Source organism: Trifolium pratense, linkage group LG2, assembly GCF_020283565.1.
Source record: "Trifolium pratense cultivar HEN17-A07 linkage group LG2, ARS_RC_1.1, whole genome shotgun sequence".
NCBI classification, from domain to species: Eukaryota; Viridiplantae; Streptophyta; class Magnoliopsida; order Fabales; family Fabaceae; genus Trifolium; species Trifolium pratense.
The window spans coordinates 1098603-1111603 of NC_060060.1; the positions used below are offsets into that span (position 1 = coordinate 1098603).

Here is a 13001-nt window from a genome sequence, read left to right on the forward strand (position 1 = left end):
GAACATAATATATTTATATTTAAGTATTACCAACTACTTATCCAAAAATACATAATCAACCAAAACATAACCAAGACTAAGACCAAGTTATCACTACTACCTACACCTGCATGTATCAAAAGTGAATTAATCTTCACCGTCATCATACAGATTCAGACACATACAAAAGGGGAGGATAAATCCCTTTCAATTCTTGCATACAAAGTCAATATCCTAACTCAAAATACTACAAAAAGTAAGTCACACTATTACACTTGTCACTCTTAATCTAATTCTTCACGTCATCAGACATATCATCAGCCACATCATCTTCATGAACTTGATCTCTAGTATATGGCTTCGGCTGAAAGTTTAAGCTTTCCATCAATTGTTTTACCACATCACGAACTTCATCCCTTTCCCTTCTCATTTTTTCCCATTCAATTTTCAGTTCTTTGAATTCATGTCTTTGCACTCTTTTCATACATATAATGGTTGTCATACCTGAATACTAGCATCAGCCAAGTGACAATGATGGGCCACCAATTAGTTACTTAATAGGGAACATTATTAGCATACAAAAAAAGACCAGCAAAGTATTTAAATCGTTTAGCCAAGAGATAGAAATAATAAGCAAATCAAAACTAAGCCACGTGTAGTAATGAACAAATTATAATAGGAAAAAGATGAGTTGACCCAAACTCATTACTCTTTCTACAACTAAACTATTTGAATGTTTTTTCATGTACATTGCCCCTTGATCTATGAAGCAATTGATCAAGTTTTTACTTTGTTTTACTTGCTTGAATGTCATGACCATATATGTCAAACCAAATTTTACCTTTTGAATCAAGCCATCATCAATCAGAGAGCTACTTATCCATTTAAACAGCTCATGCAATCTCCAAAGAGCCATGAATACGAACATGAGATAAAACACTTAAAATTAAAACATTCATAATTAATAATCAAAAGTTGTAAAATGAAATATAATTCTTATTTGTTGTAATAAATATGGTATGTGAACAAGCTTCGTAAGCTACAATGCAGAGTTCTGTCCTTGAATAATTTTTCTAACAAACACACAAGCTCTATTGACACTCAACGATTAAGATACTGATTTAGATGGCATCACGCATAATAGTTGGTGATAATATCTTAACAATTAAAATTGTTCCAGCACCTGAAGCTCATGCATAATATGATGATAAGGACTAATTCAAAAGGAATAGTTTGTTTACTCTTTCTTGTAAAATGACATTTAAAGGGTTTATGTCTCTAACTATGGCTTCCTTTCACTTCACCTTAAGAAACTCATGTTGATTCAAGATGCCCTCATACCCTCTTGGCTATTAGTTGGTTCAAGACTGAAAAATAAGTTGAACCTGTTATTATCAAGAATGTAACTATAATGTTTCAAAACTTAAGCTAAGAAAGAATATTTCAGATCCTATGAACTATATGAAAATTAAATATTATAGTATGAAAGATTGTAATAAAGATAAAGAGTAAAGATTATAGTATGAAAGATTCTAACAAAGATAAAGAGACATTTACATCTTTACTATGTGACAAAAGGCATCATTTACATAAGAGCAACCACACTCATGCTACTTTCAGATCCATCAGGTGGCTTTTGAGTTAAACCAATCATTTTAATTTGGCATGAATCACCATCAAATTTCCAATAGGTTGCATGCACCCATTGTGCTAGTGATTTCTTCAAGTGTATCATATCAACTGATAAAAAAATTAGGACAATATAATTAAAAATGTGCATCATAAAAAGGGGATTTTGTTAAAAAAAATAAAAAAAAAACAAGCGACGGTCAGTCCACAAATGATAAAAAAACCACACCTAAAAGGGGATTTATAAAATAAAAGATCGCATTTTTTGGGAAAGGAGGGTTTCAAAATCGTGTGGTGGATGGTGGTGGGTTTGAGAATGGCATTCTTGGTGGTGGTTTGAGAGTGATTGGAAAGAAGAGGGGGAAACACCGATAAGAATCGAACGAATCAAAAGGGTTTTTGTGAGTGACAAAAAAACTGGATATATCTATATACATAATTAGATTTGATAAAATAAAAATTTTGGGATTTGTAAAAAAAAAAAAAAGTTTGCGTCAGATTTGTTAGTCGCTAATATTGGGTCTCTAATTCAGTCTCTATAATTATGTAGCGACCGATTTAGTGACCGGATATTTTTTTACTTTGATGGTCGAAGTTTTGGTCTCTAAATCGGTCTCTATAGCGACCGAAATATCGGTAACTAATAATCAGTTTCTAATCCGGTCTCTATAATTTTGTAACACCATTAAATAATTTTTTTACTTTGATGGTCGAAGTTCGGAAACAAAGATATGCTATAACCTACTTATATGAGACCATTAAATTCAGTATCTGCGGTTAGGTTTGAGATTAAGAAGCACACATAGTTAAATTATGTACTGATATTAGGGAACCAGTTACGCTAGAGAACTTGTTAAATTAGGAACCTCTAAAGGTAAGGACGCCTATTGAAGGTTAAACTCGTTAAGGGTAAGGACACGAAATAACGAAGGCTAAACCTAGTTTGATTGGTTCGACCTAAACAGACTACAATAGAAGTAAGTATAGTTATACTAGGCTTACTTTAATAGAAATTAATCTCCAGATAATGCTTCAATACTAAGAAGATATAGCGTCAAATACCAAGCAGAAATAGGGGAGGGATTCGAAAGCACTTAACTATCTAACTTTGTCTCAAAACCTTTTTCAAACAAACAAAGCGAAAGCAAAACTATCCTAATTCCTAACCGAAACTGTTAGCTTTGGCACAATCCCTGTAGAGATGATAACTTACTACTTTATTACTTGCACAGCCACTATCAATTACTCAACAAAAGGTCATATTTTTGTCATCAATCAACCTTATTAATTTTATATTTAGATTTTCCCTTGTCTATTATGAAGGGATAAAAAATAATATAATGAAAGGTCAAGTGATTAATTAAATATCCTAAAGAGTCAAAAAGATGAATCTAAAAAATATTTATTAATAATTATGATTTTAAGATAGGTTTCTTCTTAATAAAGCATGGTGTTTTTTGCACACTATAAAGTGATCAAACATTTGTCTACAAAAAAAAAAAAAGTGATCAAACATTTCTAATTGTAGATTCATAAAAGAAAAAATATGGCTAAAGTTAAGATATTTATTTGTGCTATGATTATCTATTTTTCCCTATTTATTTCTATAACAAACGGCGGTAAGTAATTTTTATCAATGCTTTAAATTTGGTGAACACCGGTACCTAAGAGTATTGTTGGGTACCGGTAGTATCTATTTTAAATTTATTATATGGTGTTATATTTTTATACTAATTTATAGGGTTAAATAAGTTTTTATCCATATATCTAAAATTTTATTTTTATTTTGTAAATAAAATATTAATAAGTATTGATAATCAAATATTTCTTGTCAAATCAAGTTATTGGGCTTAAGTGGTTAACGGGCTTCACCAAAAATGACGGATTTCGGGAGAACTCGGGTTAGATTCTTGGGTGGAAAAATTTATTGGCCACGTTTTACTTACCTCGCGGCCGAACTCTGGACTATTAGGGTCTTTTTCCCCTATGAACCAGAGGGTTATAAACAAAAAAAAAAGTATTTTTTGTCTCGATTTTTGGTCTCTACTTTTAAATCGACTCGTGTATATTATTAGAAATTTTAAATTTTTTTTCTTTCATGTTTAGTCCGGTCCTTTATAAAAATATATTTACAAAATTTAATTTATTTTAGCAAAAGATGAATTAAATATAAAATGAATATTTTTTACGCTTTAAAATTCATATTTAATTCATCTTATATTAAAATAAATTTATAGATAAAATTCTTATAATATTATAAACCAATATAATAGAGACCAAATGTTATCACAGAAAAATATTTGAGAAACTAAAAGAAAATCTTTACAAGAACTAAAAACAAATTTTGAAATATTTACGAGGATTACAAACTTTTTTTTTTTTACTAAATCTTTTTAAGAATTAGTAATTACAAACTTACTTAACGTGTTAAATTTATTCTTAAAGGAATTATTAAAAAATTGTTGATAACTTTCCTTAATGCTCCTCTTTTTGAAAGGAATTATTAAAAATTGTTGATAACATTTTTTCAATGTTTATTTGATATATCACAGTTGAACCTATGAGCTGAAAAAAGCATGAGGATTGTCGAGAGTTTTGGTGTAGGCCTCCGAGTATTGCATATTGCAATCTTCGAAACCTTTGTTTCTGTTTTTTTTTTTTTTTGATAATCAGCACCTTTGTGGCTGTGATATAATGCGATTTCCAAAGATGCAGTAAACGTTACGTCAAAAAATAAAATAATATCTACCCAGTTGTTTTTTTATGATTTATTTTGCACTTGTTATAAATATTATTAGTGGATGATGATGTATACTATATATGTATTATTGTAAGGTAACTTTATGTGGTAGTTTCTAGCCTTTGTGGTATATCTTCTTTTCCTCCCTTGGTATATCTTACCATGGATTGAGGTTTGCTAATAAAGTTTTAATGTTAAAAAAAAAAAAAGGTAACTTAATTATATTGGTGAATAACATACTATTTTGTTTCTCTTCATCTATATTATTGTTTTTTTAGATTAATTTATAATATCACCAGTACGAAACTTTACCCATATAGCTATTGTATAGGTTTTTATGCATTTTTCAAGAAATTAATATACACTAAAAAAAGCCCCATTTAGCCACGGTCCGAACCGTAGTTAAAAGTGGCATAGACCGTGGTTAATAAAATTTACCACGGTAATTTTTAGAGTGGCTTATGGAAAATGATTTAAGAAAAATAATTTAACTACGGTTGTAACCATGCTTAAATTACGCATTAAACATTACCACTCCTATAATTGTGGCTAACGTTGTTATGTTTCATTCTTGCTTTTGGTTTTTCTTTTTTTACACTATTCAAATTCAAGCTTTATTAACACTAAATTTATCTAGGGTGCTAAGCTAATTAAATTTATCCAATCCCCTGATTCACATCCTGATAACAAATTTGTGCTCATTTAAATTAGGACTGCTTAAACAACTAGAAAGGTATATGAATGTGGCATTTTAAATGTGATATAAGAGTAGTGATTACCTATAAGATGGTAGACACATATCAGTATTCTTAAAGGAAGTATCATACTCTTATGTAACTAGATTAGTTCAGTTAAACATGTAATCATCACATATAATAGTGAGCGCGGAGTAATTACCGTAGATAGAACTCTTACAAGAGTTAGTTATGACACCTGACATGCCAGCTGTAGGGAATTGACAGCTGTCATTCACAGTTAGAAGGTTAACCTGCATTTTAGATGTATAGTCTTAGCTGATTAACTTTTTCTCTCCCTTTGAATTGGTTTCATTTAGGCACTTTGAAGTAATAGAAGCAGTGCAGAAATTCTTGTGGCATCATTAACGAATTTTGTGGACGTGCTTACAATATTAGCAAAGAATGGTAATGTCCAATTTCAGTTCTTGAATGTGCTTCGTCTCACCTCGGATCATATACTATCTTAAATTTTGATGAGTGATTTTGAAACCATTTTATTTATTAGCTCATAAATTTATAATAATTGTGATTGATAATAAAATATTCAGAGTTAACATTTCTATATAAATACTAAGAAGAAGAAGAGGAGGTTCCGGTTTTAGCACAGCTAATAATACCGGACCCCCAAACCCCAAAGATTTTTCTTGGTCAATCATCATCAGAAAAATCATCATCATCATCAGAAGAATCCTCAGAAGAATCATCAGAAGAATCCTCAGAAGAAGAAGAAGAATCCTCAAAAGAACCATCAGAAGATCGTGGACATGTACCACTACCTTATGTAACCGAATCACATGAAAATTCTAAATAACCAAAAGAATGACCTTTCTTAAACGAGTGAAGTTTCTCCTTAAATTCTTTCATAGCCTTAGCTTTTGCCAGCTTTTGATTACTGAGGGAGAAACTCATCCTCTCCAACATCTTGCCATTTTTCAAAAGAAATTCAGCTAAAAATAGCTCTTGCTCATCGCCTTTAACCTTTTCGAAGTTCACAATCTGGAGAGCAGATGTCAAACAATCGGGCACAACAGCAAAATTCAGAAGCTCTTTGGCAAATTTTGGTGTTTCCTGATCATTAATCATCAAAGTTAAAAAAAACTCGTTAAAGCATATAAGTAGTCAGAACAACTAAAAATTAAGACTATAAGAGTTGGTATAAATATGCAACTTCAGTTGAGTTATTACTTTAATTTATTAATTAAATAACAATGAGAAATGCTAGGGACAAACTCTCTAACACACACTTTTGAACACTCCCTCAATCATTGGTCCACGTTACCACTTTTTAGAAACCATTTAAATGGAAACCGGCATACTCGATGATGTTTTCAAATACTGTGAATTCATAAGAATGTCATATCACCTATGATATTAAACAATGCAAAACATTTGTCCACTGACTCTGGCAAAACCATAAATTGAATATTTGTCTTTCTTTCTGAAATTTATCACCAAAAAATTATGAGTGTTAAACACGTGAAGCCGGTTTCCGGTTAAGTGTGTTTCAAAAAGTGGTGATATGCTGACGTGGACTAATAATAGAGAGAGTGTTCAATAGAGTGTGTTACAGAGTTTCTTCTTAGCATTTCTCAATAATAATTAGTAAATACTAACCTTGAGAGCTAGAACTAGTGTCTTGAGAACCGGTGAGTTTTGAAGTAGGCTGAAAATAACTTCAATAGTAACTACACCAAGCTCCATATGACTCAAATTTGCAAATACAGGTAGAGCAGATACAGGATAAACATCTTCTTTTGTTTGTGTAAGGAACTGCATCACATAAAGAAAATGATATGTATTGCTTGCAACAGAAGATATATATATCAAACTTATGAATATACATGACAAAATTTTGGAACACGTATTTAATGAGAAATAAATGATATCAACATACTTATATGTGTACTGACTAAAATCAATAACAAGTTAAGTATAGATATTTGACATATTACATATTTAGTGTTAGAAAAAGTTAAAAAATATGTTTACCTCCAACCCTTCCAATTTGATACACTTCATTTGATGGAAATGTTGGAAAAGTTGAAAATAGAAACATCTTGTCTCTGAAATGTTGTTCTCACACTGTTTTAGGATGATCTTAACAGAAGCATAAGGCATAAAACTGCAACCTGACAGGTTAATTTGTTGTGATATACCATAACCACAATAATTGAATTCTTTGAGATACAAAGCATTAAATTTGATGGATTTGCCTTGTAGCTCACTAAGGTCTTGTTGTATAGAAATATTTTCAAGTAGAGAAGCATCTACGAAAACATCCTTTCTACTTGACCATTCGCAGTTACTGATCTCAAACTTTTTGAGAACTGGTAATCTAAGTGTAAGATAATCACAGGAATGATCAATGGTAAAATCGATACCAGACAACTTGAGATGTTTTAGGTGACCAAAATGAACGGAGTTGGAAGGTACATTAATGGTGGTGAAACTACTAAGCACCAATTCCAATTCTTCCAGCTGTGTGGAATTTAAAAGAGATTTGGATGTACTAGCAGAAAATGGTAGGTTATGAACAGATGAATGGATCTTTAGATTTTTCACTCTCCTGTTCAAGATGCAAGAGATCCATATATTGAGATGATCGACATCATAATGGTTATTGATCACCAAAGAAAACCTTTCCAACATGCTTGAAATTGAACTATTATTATTCTTAGTAAAAAGAAGTGCATGGTACACAAATTTTACAAAGCTCTGCTTATAAGTCACGCCAATAGCCTTCACTTTCGTTAAATCTGAAAAGCTCAAACTGTTTCCACCATTGTAAAGTGCATCTTCTGAATTAGAACAACTCCCACACAAAGTCAAATCATCAGAGCCCACCTAAAATCACAGTTTATGTTAGTTTACGATCAACTGAGTCTCATGCAGGCGACAAACAAAAAACAAGTAAATGAGCAGTTTAGTCCTTTTTGTAAGAGTTGGTCAATTCAGTATCTCAATTTTACGATTTTTTTTTCTTTCAAATTTACACCACAGTTTTAAACGTTCTATGTTGGTCTTGATGTTTGCAAGACTTTATTCAAGTCAATATGCAATAGAACTTTCAATGGTTCTGTACTAAAGAAAATACTTTAGTAGCAGAAACTAAATTGATTTACATTTTTTAATTTAAGAGACTAGTTTGCTATTTTATATATTTAAATGACTAAATTACTTGACAAGATTAAAATGCTCATTTACTTCACAAAAACTAACATAATCATTAAATAATTTACTAATAGACAACATTTTGTCGATAATAATATTAAAAAACAAGTTTAGCATAAAATAAGAGATGAACAGAAAAGTGACCTTATTTGAGACATAGAAATCATGGTGAACCCTAGATTTGCAGTGAGTGCAGATTCGAAGACCATAGGAGTCGTGGTAGAGACCATCATCGAAGTCTAACTTGGTGATGAATGTCCAGTTATCTAACCATTTCTTTGACAAAACAGAGGTCCTAACTGCATCTCTTGTTGGCAGAAAAGACAGAATATGACTTATAAGATGTGGTTCAGATAGCTTACTGTAGAACATGTCTTCTTCAACTACATTTTCCATTTCAGTACCACTCTTTTTCTTTCTCGTCTTACGGGAACGGGTGCTCATGTTTTCCTTGGTCTAATTTTAAACACAATAATATGAATGAATACAACAGAGGCGATTATGCTGAAATTAACACAGTGATTATGCAGAAACAGAAAGAAGCAGAAATACAGAAGCGATTATGCTGAAATACAGAAGCGATTATGCTGAAATTAACACAGTGATTATGCAGAAACAGAAAGAAGCAATAAAAAAGCAGCAGAATTGAAAACATGCAGCATGCAGAAATTGCTACAACACACTTCTTTATATATAGACAAACTTCAATATCTGATTAGAAAAGAAATCGCTACAACACACTTCTTAAAATGTTATTTTAGGTATTTGATCATTTTATTGAAACATTTTTTGGATATCAAAATTTCAAAAAATCATTTAATTTTGAAGCTATTCCAAATAGATTTTCATAAAAATCATTTTTGAAATACAATTTTTTTAATGGAAGAGTCTCAAAACTTAGGAAGAAGAAAGAAATTGTTTCCGCCGCTGCTGGTGGCTCTGATGACAAGAAGAATGATTGCATGGAGGAGGAAGCATCAAAAAAGAGTGGTGGAAGAGTCTTCAGCGAAAAAGACGATCTTGTTATTCTGAGTGGTCTTGCTGATTTCCTTTCCAAAACTGGAAAGGATCCTTTGAAGCATGCAGCTGATTTTCACTATTTCATGCAGGAGGAAAAATCCTTTCGTTCAGATTTGAGTAACATGCAAATTAAGCGAAAAGTTCGAACTTTAAAAGACAAGTTTGAAAAAAGTCAGATTTTCACTAAACCACATGATAAAAAAGCTTTTAAACTGTTCAATAAGATTATTTGGAGAAATAATGATGAGAATGAAGCTGGAGAAGAAAATCGAATGGATGTGGAAGGTAGTGTTGCTTATATTTTGAATGAAATTTTTAGATTTGACGGTGATATCGCTTTGAGTAAGGATGATGCGAAAAAGGGATTGGAATCGATAGACGAATCATTGAGGGCAGAAATGGAAGAAAAGTGGAGGAAGCTTCGTATGGATGAGATGAACCTTGTTGTGACTCGGGCACAGTACGCTAAGGATCGGGCCAGGTTGGTCTTGTAGGAACTCGAGAAATCGACCCATTAGGATCATGTATCTTTCTTAGGTATAGTTTTTTGGTTCATCTGTTACTTATTTTGGATCATTTTGAGGCTATCTTATGGTCGTTTGGTTTAACAACTGTGGTTAAGTATAATTTGGTGGTTAATCAGTTACTGATTTTGGGTCTATCTTATGGTCATTTTTGGGTTAACAACAATTGTTAAACCACCAAATTCATCTCAAAATCAGTAACTGATTAACCACCAAATTATACTTAACCACAGTTGTTAAACCAAACGACCATAAGATAGCCTCAAAATGATCCAAAATAAGTAACAGATGAACCAAAAAACTATACCTAAGAAAGATACATGATCCTAATGGGTCGATTTCTCGAGTTCCTACAAGACCAACCTGGCCCGATCCTTAGCGTACTGTGCCCGAGTCACAACAAGGTTCATCTCATCCATACGAAGCTTCCTCCACTTTTCTTCCATTTCTGCCCTCAATGATTCGTCTATCGATTCCAATCCCTTTTTCGCATCATCCTTACTCAAAGCGATATCACAATCAAATCTAAAAATTTCATTCAAAATATAAGCAACACTACCTTCCACATCCATTCGATTTTCTTCTCCAGCTTCATTCTCATAATTATTTCTCCAAATAATCTTATTGAACAGTTAAAAAGCTTTTTTTATCATGTGGTTTAGTGAAAATCTGGCTTTTTTCAAACTTGTCTTTTAAAGTTTCAACTTTTCGCTTAATTTGCATGTTACTCAAATCTGAACGAAACGATTTCTCCTCCTGCATGAAATAGTGAAAATCAGCTGCATGCTTCAAAGGATCCTTTCCAGTTTTGGAAAGAAAATCAACAAGACCATTCAGAATAACAAGATCGTCTTTTTCGCTGAAGACTCTTCCACCACTCTTCTTTGATGCTTCCTCCTCCATGCAATCATTCTTCTTGTCATCAGAACCACCAGCCGACGGAAACAGTTTCTTTCTTCTTCCTAAGTTTTGAGACTCTTCCTAACTTTCTTTCTTCTTCCTAACTTTTTTTAAAAATCTGAACATACATCTACATGCTGTGAATTGATTTTGATTAGATGCTTAGTGTAATTTGTTAATTTTAGTCAACAGAGGCGATTATGCTGAAATACAGAAGCGATTATGCTGAAATTAACACATTGATTATGCAGAAACAGAAAGAAGCAATAAAAAAGCAGCAGAATTGAAAACATGTAGAATGCAGAAATCGCTACAACACACTTCTCTATATATAGACAAACTTCAATATCTGATTAGAAAACAAATTTTTACCTCCCTTCTTCTTGTAGTCCCTGCAAAAGCGCAGAAACCAGTTCGACTTTTTTTTTAATATATAAATAGCTTATATATAAGCACTTAATTAAGTTGTTTATCCAAACAGAACCTAATGTAAAAATACAACTTTTTTTTCTTCTTATAATAATGTTTTAACTGCATATTTATGAAATTGTTTCCCAATTTTTAAAAGGATTTCTTTTGTTTTCGCTTGCTATGTTATAGACTTATAGGTACGAAGTTTGAATTCTCCCTTCCCGACCCAATTTTCTCCACAAGCAAGAGTTAGGAATCGAACCCCTGACCTCTAGCTTAAGGGCCCAACTTTCTTACCACTTTGGACCAATCTATTGTTGGCAAAATGAATATAATTTATTTGAATCAAACTAAAAGTTTCTGATGATTGAAACATAAACAGATTATAAGCAAAACCTCACAGAGTATAAATAATCCCCACAACGGTGATAAAGTTAGAAACTCTATGGAACATAGAAGATGAGTGAATATGAGAATTGAAAGAGATGCAAGATATTACCAATGGTGGTAAAATTGAAGACGGTGAAAATGGAGTGTTGAGCGGCGCACATTAGTTGAGGTAAGGCCTTTGTGAAATCCAATCATTGTGACCATGATGAAGCCATAAAGTACGATCACTGACTTAAGCGGCGGGCGGCGGCGATGTGGTGGGCGGCGAGTTGGAACTGTGGGAGTGAGACTATCAAGGTTTAGGGTTTAGGTTATGAAATAATACAAAATTTCTATTATGTTTATAGGGTTCAATTAGAATCATTAAAAAAAATTGAATTTGGTTGACTTTTTGGTTGTTATAGATCTTTTTAAAATCTATATATATATATATAAATTTTAGATAGTTCTCTTATTACTCATCTCAACCCTAATCCACGTCAGCTACTCACATACAATTATATCACTCAATATTGCCATATCATTTCCTTATATTATATCATTATCATCTCTATTTTTATTTTTTTTTATATATTCATCTCTATCTACTCTTCATATATACCATGATAAATTCATGTTTGTTATAAAACAATTTTTTGTTAGCATTGTCTTTCTATTACTCTGTATACTATAATGGATTAGTTTTTATTAAATTGAATTTAGCTGATTCATTTCAGTTACAAAATAAAATTCAAAACAAAGAAGACTATGAGACTATTTCATTCGGTTGCTATAGGATCTTTCGGGAAAAAAAATCAGCAATGGTAATTTTTTACTCATGAAACTAGCTCATATTCTAGAATCTTACAAAAGAAATTATATCAATTAAAATTTCCACGAACCTATTTAAATTCTTCGGTTACAAAATGGTATTGAAGCCTTGAAGACATTATTATTTTGCTCTTATTACTTGACTCCTGAGTCCTAGAGATCTATATAGGTATATATAAATAGCATAGCAGTTACTTCTAGATATCTATATAGGTATATATATATATATAAATAACATGGCAGTTACTTCTTTATCCATGCGTACATTTCTATTGAGTTTAGTTCTTAGTTAAAAATAAATAAAAAATCACTCTTTCAAATCATGGCTCCTATCTACACTCCTGTGTCCGTTATAGTAGCTGAAAAAGCAAATCTAAAGTTGAAAGTTCGAATAGTTCATGTGTGAAATGTAATAGACAAATACAAACCAACTGAGGTTACATCTATGAATATGTTGTTTGTTGATGAAAAGGTGATGAACTATCTTAATATACTTTTCACATTTTCACAAAATCTCTATTGATGTTTTTTTTATATTGATTTTTTTTCCCTTTTTTTACTTTTATCATTCAGTGCAATAAGATTCTTGCTACCGTGGGAAAGTGTTTGGTGTCAAAGATAAAAAAAAAATCATTGAAGAAGGATCAACATATAAGGTTGAAAATATATTGGTTGGAGGAAGTGATAAGT

At 31.6% G+C, this 13001-nt stretch overlaps 2 protein-coding genes and 2 long non-coding RNA genes across 6 annotated transcripts; 2 read left to right on the forward strand and 2 right to left on the reverse strand.

Moving 5' to 3' along the window:
• Window position 1: 1 nt before the first annotated feature.
• Window positions 2-1982, reverse strand: LOC123909174. Of its 3 annotated transcripts, none has more exons than XR_006809843.1 (3): window positions 1838-1982; window positions 821-1719; window positions 2-483 (listed from the first exon to the last, which is right to left on the reverse strand). It is a non-coding gene; the product is annotated as an uncharacterized LOC123909174 (long non-coding RNA). The 3 variants fall into 3 exon arrangements; XR_006809844.1 differs by having other exon boundaries at window positions 821-1346; window positions 1537-1982; XR_006809842.1 differs by having other exon boundaries at window positions 821-1982.
• A 1061-nt stretch (window positions 1983-3043) lies between these two features.
• On the forward strand, window positions 3044-4605 carry LOC123909136. Its single transcript, XR_006809831.1, has 2 exons — window positions 3044-3227; window positions 4161-4605. It is a non-coding gene; the product is annotated as an uncharacterized LOC123909136 (long non-coding RNA).
• On the reverse strand, window positions 4290-11866 carry LOC123909135 (F-box/FBD/LRR-repeat protein At3g14710-like). Its single transcript, XM_045959906.1, has 5 exons — window positions 11611-11866; window positions 8401-8712; window positions 7075-7929; window positions 6700-6855; window positions 4290-6153 (listed from the first exon to the last, which is right to left on the reverse strand). Exons 2-5 carry the CDS (start codon window positions 8698-8700, stop codon window positions 5863-5865), a joined length of 1602 nt encoding a protein of 533 aa, XP_045815862.1. The 5' UTR covers window positions 8701-8712; window positions 11611-11866; the 3' UTR covers window positions 4290-5862.
• On the forward strand, window positions 9219-9770 carry LOC123909062 (probable transcription factor At1g61730). The gene has a single exon (XM_045959836.1). It carries the CDS (start codon window positions 9219-9221, stop codon window positions 9768-9770), a length of 552 nt encoding a protein of 183 aa, XP_045815792.1.
• Window positions 11867-13001: the final 1135 nt, after the last annotated feature.

Excerpts from the sequence above, each read along its gene's own strand:
- LOC123909135 (XM_045959906.1), bottom strand. The coding sequence starts at position 8,700 with ATGAGCACCCGTTCCCGTAAGACGAGAAAGAAAAAGAGTGGTACTGAA. Across the intron at positions 7,930-8,400 it reads ATTTCTATGTCTCAAATAAG|GTGGGCTCTGATGATTTGAC; the intron begins GTCACTTTTCTG and ends CTGTGATTTTAG. Across the intron at positions 6,154-6,699 it reads CACTAGTTCTAGCTCTCAAG|GAAACACCAAAATTTGCCAA; the intron begins GTTAGTATTTAC and ends ATTAATGATCAG.
- LOC123909062 (XM_045959836.1), top strand. The coding sequence starts at position 9,219 with ATGGAGGAGGAAGCATCAAAAAAGAGTGGTGGAAGAGTCTTCAGCGAA.